The 18,747-nt window shown below is 52.9% G+C and overlaps 7 protein-coding genes across 7 annotated transcripts; 1 reads left to right on the forward strand and 6 right to left on the reverse strand.

The window, feature by feature from the left end:
- Positions 1-1,208: 1,208 nt before the first annotated feature.
- Positions 1,209-2,275, reverse strand: N7477_006536 (Glycoside hydrolase-type carbohydrate-binding subgroup; the record flags this gene model as incomplete). The annotated part of the gene is made up of 2 exons (XM_056968199.1): positions 1,209-1,707; positions 1,779-2,275. The coding sequence occupies 2 exons, from the start codon at positions 2,273-2,275 to the stop codon at positions 1,209-1,211; spliced, it is 996 nt and encodes a 331-aa protein (XP_056820995.1).
- A 1,325-nt stretch (positions 2,276-3,600) lies between these two features.
- On the reverse strand, positions 3,601-4,590 carry N7477_006537 (Zn(II)2Cys6 transcription factor domain-containing protein; the record flags this gene model as incomplete). Its single annotated transcript, XM_056968200.1, has 3 exons — positions 3,601-4,267; positions 4,339-4,436; positions 4,486-4,590. 3 exons carry the CDS (start codon positions 4,588-4,590, stop codon positions 3,601-3,603), a joined length of 870 nt encoding a protein of 289 aa, XP_056820996.1.
- Positions 4,591-6,013: 1,423 nt separating this feature from the next.
- On the reverse strand, positions 6,014-7,480 carry N7477_006538 (putative RAS small monomeric GTPase; the record flags this gene model as incomplete). Its single annotated transcript, XM_056968201.1, has 4 exons — positions 6,014-6,169; positions 6,381-6,589; positions 6,663-7,121; positions 7,435-7,480. 4 exons carry the CDS (start codon positions 7,478-7,480, stop codon positions 6,014-6,016), a joined length of 870 nt encoding a protein of 289 aa, XP_056820997.1.
- A 985-nt stretch (positions 7,481-8,465) lies between these two features.
- Positions 8,466-11,258, forward strand: lreA (uncharacterized protein; the record flags this gene model as incomplete). The annotated part of the gene is made up of 4 exons (XM_056968202.1): positions 8,466-9,099; positions 9,171-9,265; positions 9,321-9,759; positions 9,814-11,258. 4 exons carry the CDS (start codon positions 8,466-8,468, stop codon positions 11,256-11,258), a joined length of 2,613 nt encoding a protein of 870 aa, XP_056820998.1.
- Positions 11,259-11,809: 551 nt separating this feature from the next.
- Positions 11,810-12,715, reverse strand: N7477_006540 (uncharacterized protein; the record flags this gene model as incomplete). Its single annotated transcript, XM_056968203.1, has 1 exon — positions 11,810-12,715. One exon carries the CDS (start codon positions 12,713-12,715, stop codon positions 11,810-11,812), a length of 906 nt encoding a protein of 301 aa, XP_056820999.1.
- A 317-nt stretch (positions 12,716-13,032) lies between these two features.
- On the reverse strand, positions 13,033-14,349 carry N7477_006541 (serum paraoxonase/arylesterase family protein; the record flags this gene model as incomplete). The annotated part of the gene is made up of 2 exons (XM_056968204.1): positions 13,033-13,959; positions 14,032-14,349. 2 exons carry the CDS (start codon positions 14,347-14,349, stop codon positions 13,033-13,035), a joined length of 1,245 nt encoding a protein of 414 aa, XP_056821000.1.
- A 1,226-nt stretch (positions 14,350-15,575) lies between these two features.
- On the reverse strand, positions 15,576-18,273 carry N7477_006542 (ZZ type zinc finger domain protein; the record flags this gene model as incomplete). The annotated part of the gene is made up of 4 exons (XM_056968205.1): positions 15,576-16,567; positions 16,600-17,076; positions 17,131-18,014; positions 18,143-18,273. The coding sequence occupies 4 exons, from the start codon at positions 18,271-18,273 to the stop codon at positions 15,576-15,578; spliced, it is 2,484 nt and encodes an 827-aa protein (XP_056821001.1).
- Between the last annotated feature and the right edge of the window lie 474 nt (positions 18,274-18,747).

The raw sequence follows: 18,747 nt of genomic DNA on the forward strand, positions 1-18,747 counted from the left end.
TCAACACTAACCACTATTGTCCCTGTGGAACCAACGGGACAGTAAGCGGCCCATGGCAACGCTCAACATCCGAGCTCGACGCTATACGCAAACTATAAAACACTATGTATCACCGATCGACAGATCCGCATGGCATGCCCGAACAGGGAAGCCCCAAACATCTCAAACAGACAAAAGAACGAAAAAAGAGAATAGAAAATAATAGGAGAGTTTCAATAGACCTCCTAGCGCCACGTCACACGTCCAACACGGTAAGTCCGACTGCCAATTCTGAACTCTGTATAGTGTCCGATTGGATTCCAGTCTAACTCCGTAATTCGGACCTATCGAGGTGCCGAATAACGGCATACACACGCCACGCCCTAACCCGGATGAGGAATACCTCATCCCTCGTCCCCGGCTTAGGAGTCCGTGGCTCCGTCCTAATAGCCGCATTGCCGAGTTCTCGAACCATTGTGGAAGTTTTCAGGGGCTGGGAGTGGATTTTCCAGGGCTCAGCCATCACAAAGCGGAACACAGTATATTTCAGCCCACGAGAATTGATCGGGTCTGCTATGCACCGCCCCCCTTAAGCTGTCATGAATCCTAAATCTCGGATGGGCTGTGGGGAAGGTCTTCGGACGTCAATATGGCATCTTCCCAAATTGGGAATTTCCTTGTGTTTTCGGAGGGTCATAGATCTTATCCTATCTGACAGGTGTACTGTACGCCGGGGTCGAAACCCCAGAGTACAGTACGCGTGGTACTGACTGTACATGGTTTTCTATATCGTGGTGATGAAGCCCAATCACTACACAATCGCCAAGCTACGATGGACTCCGCAGCGCTGTGAACAGCGAAAGGGGGTTCTAGAGATCCCAAGGAAAGTCGGCTTAGTCACGGTCGAAACGGGTTGCCGAGACAGTAACCGTGGATCGACACGGTCAGCGGGACGTGAAACTTCGGCTCGGCATAGAGGATTTTCAAGGGTGGATGTTACCGAGGTGGTATTGTATCGTCCAGTGTAACGAGTGGTATTCAATATCTTCTAGAACAACTGGGAATATGTGGAAAAAAAAAATAAAAAAAAATAAAAAAGGGCGAACACCTCAAGACTCCACTCAAGGCAGAGCCCCAGCCGGAGACCGTCATCGAACTATGCAGATCGGACCCAGCCGTTCAAATGTCGGATTCAGAATCAAATTCGGATATAGCTAGGCATGGACATGCTACTCCTTCCAAGCCTTGTACACATTCTTGCAACCAAAGATCTGGCCCTTTTTCAACAGCACCATGTTCCGCCACTCAGGCTCGTTGATCGCATTCACGTAACGGCTCGGCTCGACGCAGAATCCAGCGCCCTCAGTGTGCGGGGCGGCCCCGTCGATCGAGGGAATGTTAATATACTTTCCAGTGTAGAACTGGAAGGCGGGCTCCGTGCTGTGTACTTCGAGATGCAGTCCGGTGTTGGCATTGCTGAACTCCGCGAGGCGACGCAGAGGCAGCTCGCGCGTGTCGAGGGGGATCTTGGAGGGGTCGGTTTCCATGATGAAGACATCGTCGATGTGTGCACCAGTGGCGGTCAGCTCAAAGGGTTTGGTCACATCGCGGGGGAATTGATCAATGTTGCCGAGCGGGATGCCGGTGTCATCGAGAGGCAGATAGTCCTGGGTAGCAAGCTGGGCGGTGGTGCCGGAGATGGTGGGGCCGTCACCGATGTTGAAGTAGCTAAAATGGAGCATGAGAATGAGATATGGGGGGGCGGAAAACTACTGGCGTCTCTCCAAAGCAAAGCTTACCTGTGGTTGGTAATGTTGACCACCGTCTCTTCACACTCATCACCGACAAACTCCACCTCGTATTCCACCGTCAAGACGGTCTTCGCATCACCCTCTTTGCTGGCCGTATACCAAACGCGCACTTCCACGGTACCCGGGTAATTCTCCTCGCCGTCGACGTGGCGGTATTTGAACAGCAGAGCGTCCCGGCCATGACGCTTGACCGTGTGGGGACCGTCGAAGACGCGCTTGCCCCAACCTTTCTCACCACCATGCAGAGCATTAGGGCCATTGTTCTGAGTGAGCTGGTACTCCTGACCGTTCAAGTTGTGGATCAATCCATTCTTGATACGGTTGGCCACACGGCCGATGGTGGCGCCATAGTGTGCCGTGTTGTACTTCTCGTAGTGCTCCTGGGTCGGGAAACCCAACACGATGTTCTTTCCGCCGACGCGGAACTCCTGAATGATAGCACCCAGGGGGGAGGAACGTGAATTCAGCTTGTTCAGGGCGGACATGGTGATCTGGGGGAGAAACGTGGAGGAGGGGCAGTGACATGCAGGAATAAAAGGTCTGGCATGACGTTCAGACCCCGCATTAAGGCGGGAATGTCCACCGGAGGGGTAAATTGGAAGCAATTGAGGCAATTCAGAAGCTCCGCGTTTAGGCTAAACAGTCTCCTAGGCGGAACAGGTACGTAGGGGCTGCGTCTTCCCGTGACAATTGAGCCGTGGGCCTTTTCAGGCCTGAAAGAGCAGGCCATGAGGCTCAGAGGCTATCAGGCCCCCAGGTCCTCAGGCCATCACCAGGCTTGCCACCTTCCGCTGTATAAGCGGAAGGACACTACAAGATCTGGCGAGTCTCAATTTCCCAACGCGGCAACAGTACTGCAGCTCATCAGCATAAGCATAAAATCCCCCGGGGTTGGAGGTATCCGGCTCGGAGAGAACGGGGTTCCGGTCGCCGAACGGGTTCACACTACCCCGGACTTGGCCCGCGAGGCTGTGAAAGGCTATGAAACGCTGTGTCAGGCTGGGCTGAAGGAGGGGGGAGGGGGGGGGGGAATTAACTCTCTACTAAGGGCTAACATTGCGAGCCACATCTACGAATGGCCGGAATATCAAAATACGCGGCCTGGCTCAGATCAACACGGCAAGACGGCACTTTGGCGTTCAGTGGATCCTGCAAGAGTAACAGTAATACCACTTTGGTACGAGTGTACGGGGCATGTCAGACCCACTACACTTCCGCTTAATCATGCGTGGTTTAGCAATCAAGTGGAAATCAGTTTAGAAATCAGCGCCAGTCCATGGAGTTCGAGAACAAGTCTCGAACTCAAACAAGAACGGGGTCAAAACGGACCGGAATCAACGCACCTCGTATCATCCACATAGGGCGTGTTCGGGATTACCTGGGATTTTAAGTCCGCGCTGACAACTCGTTCTTTCGGTGGCATTAGTCAGGTGGAGTCATGACCTGCAGCTGGGTCAAAGCATCTAATGTTCAGTCTCAAGTAGGTGAGATGCCGAATTTTGGGCACGAGTGTGTGAAAAGCTTCAATTGAATTTAACTCCGGTGAACGCCTCCCCGTTTTGTCCCCAAACTCCAATCAATAGTAAGTGATAGAAAGAAGAAAAAAGAAAAGAAACCGAGCCCAAATCTGTACAGGATGTAAATTAGGATCCCCAATTGATTTCGAATCGGAAGAGGGAAGATGAAGAGCCCCAACCCCAGAAGTGTAAGACCAAAAAAGACACAAGCCCCTCCCAAGGAAAGAACATGTATAGTATACATGCATCACGTCATACGGCGTTAAAGAAGTTCGAATCAAAGTCGATGGCGCTTAGATCGAAGTAATTTCCGTGGGGTTCGGATTCAAGAACTGATTGAAGTCGTCGTAGTCACTGGACACACAGTTCATCGGCATCTGGCGATTAAACATGGGCGATGACATGGGCTCATCAAAAGACAAATTGGCGTAATCGGAGCTAGACATCATCATGTCCATATCATCGAACGTACTGAATCCACCGTTCGGCCAATGCTGAGGTCCTCCCTGTAGGGCGAGCGGGTTGACGACACCCGGCATGGGCATCCCATTGTGCATGAATTGCGAATGACTCATCTCCTGCTTGACGGGGGCTGTAGTCGTGGGGCTGTAGGCTGGCGGGGTAGGGGGCAGGGTCTGAGTCTGAGAGAAGGCGTCGGAGGAGAAGCGTGTACGTGCGACGGGGCTCTGAGGGCTGTCGGCCCCATCGGAGGAATCCTGGCGCTGCATGCCGTTCCGCCACAGGTCCTGCTGCATGGAATCGGGGTTATCTTCGAACCGCTCTCCCTTGGTGTGGTCGAGGGCGCCGAGACGAGTAAGCAAATCGTGGGTGAGCGGGTGGCCGTTGGGCTCCGTCTTCAAATGTTCGCCGGGCCATCCTTCGCCCTCGATCGTGCGTCTGTACAGTTCCTGGAGGCCGTGAACCAGCCAGACTTGTTGTTGCTCTAGCATCTCAACATATCTAGAAAAGAAAACCCCCAGTGGTCAGCATATACGTGTCACTCGTCTTCGGGTGGGACAGTGCCAGCTCACCCCTTCGGGTACACTTTATCGTGGGCCTTCTTTCGTTCCCCAAATACGCAGACAGCATTATCGGCTCGACAACGCGAGCACGGGCTGGCTCCGTCACACTTGGGTCGGTCAGTGTCTGGACCAGGTGCCCGCTCCAGTGCCACATACCTTGGATTTCTTCAAACGACAGCGGTCGCACGCCTTGCAGACACGTTTGCGCACATTATCGGAGTGAGAGTGGTCCGAGCCAGGTGTTGATTGCCGAGCTGCCATAGTGTATGATGTGTGTGTGTATAGGATGTACAGCAGAGGGAAGAGGCCGATAGTATAGCTAGGTGAAGAGGAAAAGCTAGAGGAAAAGCTATACTTCCAGATCCGGAGGATAGACTGTAAAACGACGTCAACCACCACGATCTAATGATGTCGTGACGAAAAGAGGATTGAGTTTGTAGTGTGTTAGGTGTAACCAGGTTTGACAGTCAAGTGGTGAGCAGGGTCCAAGGATCATATAGTCATTCCTTTTTTTTAAAAGGGAGGGGGAATGGGGCCCTTTTACATTTTAGTTTGAGTATTTGGTTTTTAATTGATTTTCTTTTTTTTATTATTTATTTAATTGGGATTTTTGAATTTTGCGAGGCATTTTTAAAGCATATCTTGTATGAGCGTACGATCTGGATCGAACACAACATGGGGGGACCCACTGATCACAGGGCCGGTTTTTTTTTATGAAATTGCCAAGTGATTACACTATCGGAGTGGGGATGAAAAAAGGATGACTCGGCATTTCTCACGGAGAACGGGGCTTTCATCGGCGCTCGGAGACTTCTGAATCTCCCTGACGTAGATCCGGCTGGACTGCATTTCCGGCCACTTAAACCCCTTCCAAAAAAGGAAGAATGAGAAGTAAAAATAAAATTCAAAAAGAAAAAGCAAGAGAAAGAGAAACATTAGACAGAAATAAAAAAAAAAAAAACCCCCCTAACCCCGAGTCGAATGAATCATTATGATCTTTCAGGGGGCCAACGAAGCTCCCTCCGTTCCCACCGTTGCACGGAAAACCGTGCATAATTAATAAAATGTGCGGACGGAGGTATAAGCGCTAATTCTGCTCGGCAAGCCCCTGCCGTGAGAAACGGTACGAACACGAGCAGGCAATTAGTGTTCATGTAAAGCTCACAGTCGTGATTCATGACAGGATGCCCCCGTTCCAATCGACGCGCCTCGAGTGGCTGCGGGCTGGCGGTGGTGTAATGGACCCGAGCGCCCGCAAGCAGTCATGACGTGACCAACCCCCCGGCAGAGAAACTAACGAAATTTCTAGGGGCACTTAGCTTCTCGTATAGTAATCTAATGATGAATCTTGCCTTGGAGATCATGCTCCATATTCGTGCCATGGTGGTACTCCCTAGCCGTACCCTCTTCGAGCAGCGACGATCTGCCGATCCAGCCCGCCATCAGTCCCTAGTCATGCATCTTTCATGAACCGGTAGGACAAGACTTAAGCCAACACAGGGTCCCCCTGTAGAACACGAGCTGTGAGATCATACAGCCAGGTACAGGAGCTCCTAGCGACACTGCCTTGGTAGTATCGTCCCATACGATGACCTCACATGGAAGGGTTAAAGCTTGATTCGGATGTCCACATCAGGCAATCCCTGTTTAGGGCAACTTGCTCCTCCCAAAATCCAGACCCCCATTAGCTCTCTTCACGGCGTGCCTGAATGCCGCCCAAACCGTGGACATTCCCTTTCAGACCCGACTGAGGTGCCGAGCGGAGCCATCTTGGAAATCTCTCGGAAGACATTTCCGGGCCATCATGTACGCTAGATTCCATGTTTCGCAACTGCCTCCCCTACCGAGGTAGAATACTTTGTTGGAATACTGTGTTTTCCCGGGTTCTCTCAGACATTGATGTTTGCACAAAAGGGGGTATATAAAGCAAGACTATCTCACAGTATATGTACATATACATATAGATATACATATATATTACATACTCAACACGAGCAGCACAACCGACGGAATAGACGCCTTCGTGAGGTGGTACTCGGCACCGGTTTTACCTCATCGATGGGTCCCTGTCCGTCTCGGTGTTCCCGTCCATCAGCCATGATCTCGGTCAATTTTCGGCCCTTCCCAAACGCAAAAAATCGATGTGTACGAAATCGAGACTCGCGCCCGATACTAGCGTCCGCTGTGGTCGGGGAAGTGCCCCAGGGTGGACGGATTGCCCAGCTCGCGATGGCGGTCGCAACGAAGCCCCTCCAGCGAGCTGATAATAAAGCCGACGGGTTTCCACCACCCGACGCACTAAGTCTGTTGTCTCCCATTAGCAAAGCACTTACACCCGCAGAGGTCGATCCTCTTACGAGCAAATGTCTCTTCGATATTGACCATCTCGCGCGCACTGGTCTCCATGAAACCGCAGCCATTTTTGCGCGCATATTCCAGCCCGTCGCGGGAGGTGACGGCGCGCCCATCTTTCAAGTCGCATTTGTTGCCCGCGACGATCTTCACGGGTGGTGGGTGGCCGACCGAGGTTCCGGCAGCTTTAACCCCGAGTTCCTGTCGTAATCGCTCATTGTCCTCCACGCGCTGTTCAGCTTCCATGTTGATCAGGTCCATGAAGTAATTCAAGGACTCCAAGCTCGAAGGGTTCGTGATGTCGTAGACCAGTAGAAAGGCGTCCGATTTCAACGTCGATGCTGTCCATAGCCCGCGATATTCCTCCTGACCCGCGGTATCGGTGATTGAAAGGGAATAGGGGAGGCCATCGACGGTGCGGGTGACCGAGTATGAATCCTCTGGGGAGGGAGGAAAGGTGCGCGCATTAGATAGGGAGGTGCGACGGTAGACTCAGGGGAGGGAGGTGGTACCGATGGTGGGATCATATCTGTGCATGCGGTTGGTCAGAGATTCCATGGCCCAAGGCAAGGGGAAACATACTCGTGAATCCACTCACTACGCACCAGCCGTAACGTGATTGAGGATTTGCCTATTCCCCGATTTGATCAGATCGCGATCGTACAAGAACCCATTGTGGTGGCACCGAATCACGGTCTCTCGATGTTCCCAGCAAAGGAGGACAGGTGGATAGAGGAGTTTGCATAAACGTACCACATCCGCCGTCCCCGCAGATAGTGATTGAGATCTTGTCCGCCATCGCGTGGCCAATGCGACCAAACGACGATCAGCGGCTCGAGGCTCGAGGTTGGAGGTTACACCAAGCGAAGAACGGCCGTCGGTAACACAACAGTACGGGGCGAAAGGGGTGGAGCCCGGGAAGGCAAGTGGCAGTGGTCGTGGCAGTGGGAGATGTAAAGATGTCGAGATGTAGAGATGTTGACGGATCGTTGGACAGAGCTCCCCTTAAAGAGATAACGCGATCAACCCTCTCCCAATCCCGCACTCTTTCTATATACTTTATCCCTTACACTGGCACCGGTCGAGCCTGTTGAGCCTTGAAGTGATCGGCTCGTTCTGTCCACAAAGCTCAAACGCTCGCAGCATACTCGTACACTTCTATCGAGTCGGGGCACTTGTGGGCCGGACACGTTGTGATAGATCAACTCCTCCAGCCCGCATTCACTTGCCCGCTCCATCAGAACATTAGATCACTCTGCGTAGACGACCGTGGCCATGGCGTGGCTTTCTATGTCCAATGTCCACCGGAAGCGAAGCAGAGCACCAAGGCCTTGAATTCCCCTTGCACGCGGGCTCCAAACCCTGAATACGGTGGAATCCTGTACATCTGTCACCGATCTCTCGGGCCGCTCATTGGCCCCAGAGAAACGAGCCGGGTCCACAATGACGGGGTTAGTACTTTGCGAAGAACGAGAGCGAGGATGGGGTGGAGAAGAGATCCATCTTTCCCTTTCTCTTCCACCGACTCCATAAAGACACTGGATATCCTGATGCCAAATTGCTATCGGGAGTACTGAGTAAAGATCCAGCATCAAAAACCTCGATCTTTGATCTCGATCTGACCTCCCAAGTGGAGTCCTCACCGGGCGGCTACTGAGACTGGAATCCAGGCCGTTGGTCCCTCTATCCGGGGCTCTGGAACTCTTCCGGACTTTGCATTCTGGACCCCACGCAGGCCGAGGCCTACTCTCTTCTTATCATCAGGGATCTCGCAACCGAGGGACATGGCGAACCCTCTGAACTTCTCCATGGGCTATCATCGCGATGACCAGGCTCGCGATGAAGATGAAAATGCCCAGATTTCTCACGATCCCTCCTTGATGAACTTCGGCAACAGTTATGCCTTTAACACCCTGCTATCCCAGAACGATGACCTGTCCTTGCCGTCCTTCGACCGGACCGGACCCCAGGCCGACCTGGAGGGTCGTCTGTCCAACGTCATGTTGACCTACGATACCGACCCCAGTGGCGGGGTCTCCCTGCCGCTGAGCCTGGACGGAGTGAACGCCTTCGCCTTCGACGCACCCACCACCTACCCCGCGACATCCCTGGGACTTGCCACCGCGCTAGATCACTCTCACCTTCACAACTTCTCCCCCTTTATGCAGACGCTGCCACAGGCGGGCCAGTATCTTCAGCAACCGAATGTTCTTGCGACCCACAAGGATAACTACAAGACCGGTCCCAACTCGACGGGAAGCTTGGAGGATACCGATTTTGAGCGAGCGCGTAAACCGTCTCAGGCATCTGCCCAGCGCACCACCCAGGAGCAGCACTTCCCACAATATGCACAGCAGGCGCCGTACCGGCCACCGCAGCCGGTGGCCATCCAACCCAAGAAGCCCGCCGTCATTAAAGGTAAGCGAGGTGCCCGGGATTGAGACTTGGCCGTTTCCTTGCCCCAGGCTAACACATATCCCACCCGTCAGAAGCACATTCCCCAGGGCTGTCAACGCCCGATGCTAGCTCGACAGAGCACACTGGCATCTACTCAAACAGTGGTTTCGATATCCTTGGAGTTCTCGTACGTCATCTGGTGATGTTCAGCACGTGACATGGAGTCTTAACGTCTTCTGTAGAGCCGAGTGGTTATGCGATCCAACCCCAAGATCAACATCGGGGCGGTTGATCTCTCCTGCGCCTTTGTGCTATGTGACATCACACGGGAGGATCAACCGATTGTCTACATCTCCGATGCCTTTGAGCGCCTGACGGGATATACTAAAGATGAAATTGTCGGCAAGAACTGTCGATTCCTCCAGGATCCTTATGGTCAGATTCAGCCTGGAATGAAGCGGTCCTTCGTCGATGGACAGACTGTGTACCGCCTGCGATCGACCATTGATGATCGCAGTGAAATTCAGGCCAGCATCATCAATTATCGCAAAGGTGGACAGCCTTTTATGAATCTCATCACCATGATTCCTATTCAGTGGAACTCGGAGGACTGTCGATTTTACGTTGGGTTCCAAGTTGATCTGGTCGAGAAACCCGACGCCGTCACAAGGAGAAATCCTGGTATGTGAGCTGCGTTGTTCGTTACCCGGGATTTTTGTACTGATTCCTATCTAGACGGCACATATAGCATCAACTACCAGCGCGACCAGCTACCACAATATATGGTGCCGCCGCCAGATGTGTACAGATTACGGCCCGATCTGATTACTCGGTTTGGCCACGACGAGGTCACTGCTATCCTGAATGCAGTAGGTGTGCCAGGCTCCGGAGTGTCACGACAGTATCTGGACCGGATTCTCGTTGAAAACGCTGACGACGTGATACACGTGCTGTCCTTCAACGGTGAATTCTTGTATTTATCGCCATCATGCCGAAGGATCTTGGAATTCGACCCGATCGAGCTGGTTGGCAAGACTCTGTCCACTATCTGTCATCCAAGTGACATTGGACCGGTGATCCGCGACATGCGGGCCAGCACGACCCCGGCACCCCTCAGCGTGGTGTACCGTATTCGTCAAAAGTATCAGGGATACATGTGGTTTGAGAGCCACGGTGCATGGCACATCGATCCCCAACAGGGCCGCCGTTATCTTGTCATGACTGGCCGCCCGCGCCCAGTGTACTCACTGGACCAAATTGCCCGTCTGGGATCTTCTGCTGCCCTGGCTGAAAATGATGTCTGGGCCAAGATCTCTTTGTCAGGCGTGATTCTCTTTGTGACTTCCAAGTCGAAGCCAGTCCTGGGGCGTGCACCTGAGGATTTGATTGGCAAGGGTATTCAGGAACTCATGGAGCCAGACGACGACCCTAACGCCATCACTGATGCCCTAGAGGCAGCCGCCAGTGAAAAAGCCCAAAAGTATAAGCCCGACGACCCTCCATCATTCCGACACCAGATGCGGCACAAGAAGGGCCACGCACTGTCTGCGCACACCACCTTGTACGCGGGGGATGGGGTGAACGGGAGCCGACCTTCGTTCCTTGTCGCTCAAATTCGATTTGCACGAACTTTCCCTCCTAGCTCTGCTGCCGTATCTGCTGCCGTATCTGCTGCCGTATCTGCTGCCGAGGACGACGACGTGGCCCTCGTGCCCGGCACAGCTAAGCGGACTACCGCAGACCCCAACCCGCCTGGTCAACATGCTGCCCTCGGGCAAAAAGTATCTCGTCTCTCCACCCTCGTTGGCCTGAACGGATTACCCACCGGGAATCGCAGCCTCTCGCCTTCAGATGTACCTGCCACACTCTTCACCGAGTTGAATCCCACGCGCGCCTCTAATTGGCAGATTGAATTACGAGAGCTAGAGAAGCAAAATCGAACTCTGGCCGAAGAGTTACAGCGACTTCTGAGCCGACGTAAGAAGCGCAAGCGCAAGCAGAGCGCCATCTCCGTGGAAAAGGCTTGTGCCATGTGCGGGACCAAGAATACTCCCGAGTGGCGACGAGGTCCCAGTGGCAATCGCGATCTTTGCAACAGCTGCGGGCTGCGATGGGCAAAACAAAATCGTGGGCAGCCTCGGCCTGCTGCACCGGCGACTGCACAAGTAATTGCACGATGATGAAATGCTTGATCGGGATTCCGGACATATCATTTGGCGGCTTTGATGATTACGGGTCTGTTGTCGATACCCTTCATTTGGAGCCATGGTTTCAAGCGCCTGATTTCAATTTTCAGGGGTTATATCGGTTTACTCACCAGGATGTTCTTCCAGGAAGCATTGTTTCTTCCTACATCTCCCTTTTTTTTTTTTTTCCTTTTTTTTTTCCCTCCCCTATCAAAACACTCCATTCTATGATTCGCTTTGTGTAAATGACATTTTGTCTATGTTGGCCATTTAATATCATACACCACCCTCTATCAATGAATACTATACAAAGGGGCCTTTCCAGGCCTTTTCTCCTCACAGAATGCGGGTTTTCCCCGTCCTACTCTTCACCTCCCCTTCTCGAACATCTAACCATCTCTCCAACCACTTCCTCTCTGCTCGCTCTACCTTCCCTCCCGTATACAAAGCCGCGACATCGCCAGCCCCCCCTCTCATCCAACGCAATTCGCACCTCGGCAGCACTTAACTTGCTCACACCTCCACCAGCCCTGATCATCCCATCATCAATCCCCAAATACTCCACATGCCTCTCCAACCTGGTCCGATAAAGAAGTCCCACCAGCGCCCTCCCCCCCAAGCCTCTCATGACTCTTGACCAGTCCAAAGACAGCACAAGCCCTCAAAACCGCATCTTGGTCCGCTTCCTTCACCCAACGCGGGCTCGCAAACTCGGCAAGAACCCTCATCTCCTCCCCACTGCCCACAGAAATGGAATTCACCACCTCCGCCTCAATTGCACGCGCATGGGCCCTCATCGCCGCGGTCTTCCTCTTCGACGCTCCATCCCGCTCCTTGGCAACCTGCCCTGGCACACGACAAGTCGCCGGCGTGATAGCTGAACCAAAGAGCGGAATAATCAAAGGAGTGAATTCCCCACAGATAATCAGAACCAAAGTAAAAGGAATCATCTTTCGCACGTCGCGAGCCGAGCGGACGACGAGTTGATATTGACCTCTTCCCATGTCGATTCCCTTATGCGTACTGTCCTTGGAGGTTCTGCGGGGTGGCGAGATTGGAATATACGCCGGTAATCCCAGCGAAGCGCGTAGAGGTAAAGAAGCGCGGTAATTGCGGTAGACGTTCTTCAAGCCTGTTTTGTAGAAGGCGAGGTATGCGCGGCCAATGGTCACGAGGCGCTTGAGTTTGTCTGCTGTTTGGGCGTTGGCGGGGAGGACGGTCGGTAGATCGAGCGGAGCGGGCAAAGTGCTAGGTGGTGCGTTGATTTGGGTCACTGGGGGTGTTGTCACGGTGGTTGCGTCTTGCTTTGCAGATGAGGCCGCGGAGGTGGAGAAGAGACGAGGAATTGTAGAGGGGAGACGGGGGTGCAATTGCCGTTGCATGTTCAAGGCGTTGAATTGGGATAGGGCGCGTGTGCCCTGTGTTATGGAGGACATGATCCTTGTGCTCATCGAGGGAGAGATTGGAGGAGAGCTGGAACGCGGAATTTCAGGTTTCGAGGAATTGGCGTCAGGGCCGAGGTCGACACCTGAGGGACACCTGGACACCTGCCATCTGAGGCAGAACACAAGGATTTTTAAGCTGCTTCAAATACAATTTTTTGAATTACTTTTTTGCATCACTAGGTACTTGAGGATAGTCTTGAGAATTCTCACAGGCACATAGAAATGACTTTCTCCCATTCATGGCTTCTTTCCTTTGGAGAAAGACGGCTTTTGTACTAATTATGTACTATCATATCAAAATATAGACCATCTTCCCCGCACGACTACAGATCCACCTTTACAGCAATCATCTTCTCCGACAAGAACCCAGTTACAAACAACCAGGCCTTCTTCTGACCCTGCTCCGGCTCAAGAGGAACCAAGACCGCCGCACTAGCCGAGCGAATGCGCGAACCATCATCTTCAAATAACAGCTTCTTCTCCCAACCATCACCCTTGGGCCGCGCATACCAGACTTGAGATGATTCAGTCGCGTCGGGGTCCTTGGCAGTCTTCGCCAGGTAGAGACCCTGCGTCACACCCGCCACAACATAACCACTCGCGTCGTCGGTATCAGTGCGATGCGGATCCGCAAAGAAGCTAGGATTATCTGTGACGGTATCGAAGGGCACAGTTGACTTGATCGAGATTGTGTGATTCGGATGACGTGTGGAGACATATAACTCGCCACCCATGGCACTCGAAATCACAATTTCGTCTTCGGTGCGGCCATGGCCGAGACCATTGTTGTTCCACAGACCAGAATGTGCGACCGAGGCCTCGAGCCCTGCAGAGTCCTTGGCCTGGAGGTCCGTGAGCTGGACGTGAATCACAGTCGACCACTGAGCGGAGGGCCAGAGGTCCTCAATCAGGCGCATGTGTCCATCACGGTAGAAGTGGTCATTGGTGACATAGACCGAATTGGGGCTGTCGGCATAGACGTCATTGGGAGTCTCAATGAGCGGGTGCCAGATGGAACGGACATGCTGCACCGTCTTGGACTCCAACACATGATGGAATAGTTCGATTTGCGAGCGGGCCTGGGGAATATCATCGGCGCCCGCGGCTAGCCCGCGGTCCGGGTTTGGCAGGTGGTTCACGGCAAAGATGTAGACGGCGTCGGCCTGCTTGGGATCCGCGATAACATCGATCCCATGGGTGACAAAGGGTCCGTCAAAGTTTTCGAATTCCAGACGGGACGACTTCATTGTCTGAAGTGATAACCATGTTTAACCAAGAAAGAGAAAGGGAGGGAGAGAGAGAGGGCCCGACAACAAACTCACCGTGGGATTCACAACATGAATTGACCCCCGCGCCTCAGGCACCGGGGTCAAATGTGCCAGTGGGGGAAACCAGTCAAAACGGGTGCTTTTGGAGTCTTCGCATGCCGTAAAGAGTAAGTTCTCGGGGCGATAGTGGTGAACATCCTCACAGTGGACGGTGTCCTCAATGTAGATCGGACCCTGTCCTTCCGCTAGCACAGTGGGATTCGGAGTCAGAAAGAGACCACCAATCCTGATGACATGATTTCCCCAGGGAATTAGAATGGTCGCGAGGGCGGCGAATAGACTGAACCCGAAAGCCGAGGAGAGGAAGCCCATGGTGAAGAGCTATATACCTATACCTATGGGCGAGGTTGTTGAAAGGAAAGAGAGAATGTGGAGACAAAAAAAAAAAGCTCGGTTGTCCAGAATAAAAGCTCCATTGGCAATGATCGAGAATGTGAACTTGACCTCGGTTTTGGAGCACAAGAGCAAGCTTCGTCATTGCCGACGCGGGGAAAATTGTGGAGACCGAAGCGGGTCCTTGGGTGGACTTCGCAATGGAGTCGCGAGGGGTCGTTGGAGACGATGTGGAACATGGTGATGTCGACGGATCCTCTCACATTTCCATCTTGAGGCGGCGTTATGTGAAGGGAAAAGGCGGGTTTTGTATCCTCCATGGATGGGGTTGTAGAGATTTATATTAGTCCGATAAAGCATCAAGCACTCTTCACTCTTAGTATCGTATCTCTGGAGACTGGGCGCTAGGGCATACGACACCCCCTGAAGTCTCACTAAATCAACAAGCATAACAAGTATTATTCAGCATGTTTCGGGCGTGAAATGATCGGGTTAGTGACCTTTGGCTGATACAAAGTGTAGCTGCCCTAGAGTGGAAACACCGTCACCACGGGCTTCTCGGCCTCCGAAATAGCCGAGAAGCCCTGCGAAGAGGCAGATTAGGTTCGTCGGGGTCTATAAAGACAGGGGCGGACTTTGCTGAGATTGTGAAACGTCTACAGGGTGAGAGCCATATCCTATGTCTTCCCACGAGCTGCCGAGATGTATCTAAACCTAAGTCACTACCTGTGAGGTATAAAGATCAACATCACCACGCTTTGGGAGCCGCCTTGTCATTGCGATCAGCCCCACCGAGGTAAATAACAGAATCCCTGATGAGGTTTCGCGCATCTAGTAGATCGAGAGGCTGGGAGTCCTCTTATCCGTTTCTACAATGAACATGAGATACGGAAATCGAAGCAGCAATGCATTGAATATCCTAAGCAAGATGCACATCTTTTTTCTCGTTTTGCTCGATTTTGAGAAGCGCCGAGGCAAAGTCCGTCGGGCCTCGACGAAAGGAAAAAAAAAAAAAAAAAGTGGAAAAATAGAGAGAGACAGTGAGACAAGATGATGTCATCAAATTCAAGGATACAAAGTCATTAATTGGCCATGGCAGAAGTGGCCAATATGTCAAAAAGAAAGAAGAGTCAAGTGCGATCCGAAAGTTTCCCAGAGTGCAAATTCCCATTCCATTTCGTGTAGGTCGTTGTCGAGACAGTCGCCTAGTGGGTGGACTGCTTGGCATCAAGATATTCCTGATCGCTGGCATCGAGGACATCATACTCCTCGTCGGTGAGGAAGCCGGCGTCGGTACTGACCTCTTCTAGGGCAAGACTTTCCATGTCGTCGTCCTCGCAAGCGCTTGATACAGTGGGAGCGTGGTGAGAGGGCATGGCGGCCTCGTGGGTACTGGACTCGGGGGACTCTTTCTCGAGCTTGGGGAAGATCATGTGGCTACCAACAGGTTCGTCGACAGTGGACCGAGACTTCTCGGAATCGTCGTTGGGAGTAGGCTCAGTCTCGACATCCGAGCTGGAGCTAGAGATGGCAGCTTGCACCTGAATGTCACACCAAAGTCGGTGACCAATTGCCTCTCCGTTGGGGAGTTTCAGGCGCCAGTAAGAAATGGCAGTGCCTTCACGACTGGAAGTTCGGAGGGTCACGGTGAAGTCGGCACTTTGACCAGCCTCGATGGGTGCTTCCAGTTTGTTGCTCTCCATGGCAGCGCGGATTGACTCCACGCTTGACGGGTTACGAGAATCAACGTTGAACATGGTATCGCCGCCAACAAAGCGGACGTCACTACCTTCCGGCCAAGCGTTGGGCCCGGGGTTGTAGAGGGTCCATGTCTGTCGGAACAAGGTGTTGGGAGGCATTTTGGTACCATCCGGAATAGCATCACGGACAAAGTAAGCTTGGAAGCCGCCACTCTCGCCTTTAGCAGGGGATGGCTCGTATGTGGTGGGCTCCAAGGCGACTGGCGCAACTTCAACCTTGGCCTCCTCTGGCTTGCTGGGCTTGCTGACCTCCACCTCAACAGGTTCCTGGACAACAGCGGGCTTTTCGGGCAATTCATCAACAGTCGTGGTGGCCTCAGAGCGAGAGCGAGCCGAGGCATCATCACCCAGTGCGACAGCGCCGTGGGCACCATCATCGCTCACAGTGCTCACAGTCACAGTGCGCACGGGAGTCTTGAACTTGACCAAGGGTGAGTCTGATTATGGTCATGAGTGGGCAATGCCTCACAGCTGGCGCAGAAATCGACATCGTCACAGACGGCGCACTTGTAGCGCACCCCGGAGATGTAGCTCTGGGCGGGCTTGTTCCTGCAGAGAGGCCCATCACAGAAGATACCAAAGTGCACAGAGTGCGCGCCAGGGTGCTCACTGATAGCTTCATAAATAGGAACAAATCGGTGACCAGGATGATCCTTGGGGGCAGTTGCGATGCAGTCACGGCAGTAATCCCAATCGGGGCAGGAAAGACACTTGTGGCGGGTGCCAACAATACGATTGTCACAGCCATCACAAATGGCAGCGTGCTTGAACTGGCGGCCAGGAAGGCAGCGAGACACGATCAAGTTCTTCAAGCAGAAGTTGCGGTCCGAGCCGAGCGAGAAGGTATGAGCAGGGTGGTGACCATGCTTGTTTCTCAACAGGCAGCGAAGGCACAGGTCATAGTCCTCGCAGTCATTGCAGCGGACCAGGTTGCTTTCATCGGCTTCTGGATAACAACGTTAGCTGGATCAGAGAGTGCATAGAAGGAGGAAGTACGGACCACGGCAGCACCCATTGCACATGGGCTTCTCATCTCCCTGGTTTGCAGTATCCGAGCTAATAACTTCGGCTGGAGGGAGAGTGGCCGGCATCTCCGGGACGTTCTCAGCAAGCCCAGGAATGAGCTCGGGAGTAGGCTCAGGTACATGCTGCACTTGAACGGGGGCGGGCTTGATGACTCGCTCCTGCACCCTACGAGGGGGGATTTTCTCGGTTGTGCTGTTGGTAACAACGCCATTGATGACCACACGCTTGATCAACCAGTGACCTTCACCATGGCACGAGGCGCCATCATCAACACACTGTAGACACAGATCATAGTCTCCATGCTCACAGATGCTGCAGTGATAGTGTTCGTTGGCAATGGAGTGACCACAGTTGTTGCAGTCGATGCAGAACATCCCACCAGGGGAGTTGTGAGAGATGATGGGAAAGCGAAGTTTGTCCTGCTCCATCTCGAAGTCCCGGTAGCGCGGCTGACCGATGGGTAGCGTGACCTGGGGGTCTGTGGATCCACCAGCGAGAACAGGGGTAGCTTCAGAAGAGATAGTGAGAGATTCAGGGTGAGCAACGGGGATAGGGGAGCTCAGAACGGTATCGAGATAGCTCGTTCTCGAAGGAAGCATCTGGTTGGTCGACTCCACCGGAACGGCGGTGTCGATGGTCGGGGCCGAGGGGTCGACCGTGCTGGCTCTGATGCGAAGCTTGGACTTGGCTTTGGCAGCTCGGAAAAGTTGCTTGTAGACGGCAGCGTTGTCGCAGTCAAGGTGGATATAAGAGCCGGCGCTATCGGAGTAACGTTCTAGGATGACGTTGACATCCGCCGGAACGTTAAGGAGCACGCGGAGCTGAACCCGACGTAACAGTAAGTTATCAAGGACAAGACTCAAGTTGAGGAAAATGGTCAGAGGTCAAAGGAAACAGCGTGACCGAGATGGCCGAGCCGATTATTTTGATAAGAGATTGGGGGGCGGACACGAGATCCGGTCGGGAGCTCGGGTGGAGACTCTTACCTTCTGGGGAAGACCTGCGCCTTGAGGTCTCTCAGCGGTAACTTGAATCGCCGATTGCTGTCATTGTAGAGTACTTTCACTGTCACCAGTTGTTCTGGGACTGGATGAGTGGGAAAGGCTGGGGTCGCCATGGTGTTGGAGATTTGGGAACTGGGCCAGCAGTAACAAGTTGGAGAGATAAGAAAGGTTGGGGGGGAGCGGATAACTGAAATATGGAGTGACAGAGGAGAGTAAGGGAGCAGAAAGGGGGGATAGGGGGGTTTTATTATGAAGATGAAGTTGATGAGAAATACAGTGTGGGAAGCAGAAGTGAATGGAGTAGATGAAGTAGATGAAGTAGATGAACTGGGAGATCAGACGCTTGGACGTGTTGTACAGCTAGTCAGCTGGTGTGGCTTAGGTAATGTGGGCTGAAGCAAGTTCCGTTCACACAGTGGCAGGTATTGGACCCAGCTCACTGGTGTGCAAAAAGTGGTGATGCACAAGCAATGGGAAATGAGCAAATAATTCAAAAATAAAACCCATGAAGAAACCAGCCGAATATCGAAAAGAGGATTAAAAGAAGTCGGCAGGTTAAAGGGTGCCCGAATTGCTCCATTTTCGTA

This window comes from Penicillium maclennaniae, assembly GCF_028827695.1.
Source record: "Penicillium maclennaniae strain IBT 15551 chromosome Unknown utg000006l:1.0-2513246.0:1.0-2515036.0, whole genome shotgun sequence".
Lineage (NCBI taxonomy): Eukaryota > Fungi > Ascomycota > Eurotiomycetes > Eurotiales > Aspergillaceae > Penicillium > Penicillium maclennaniae.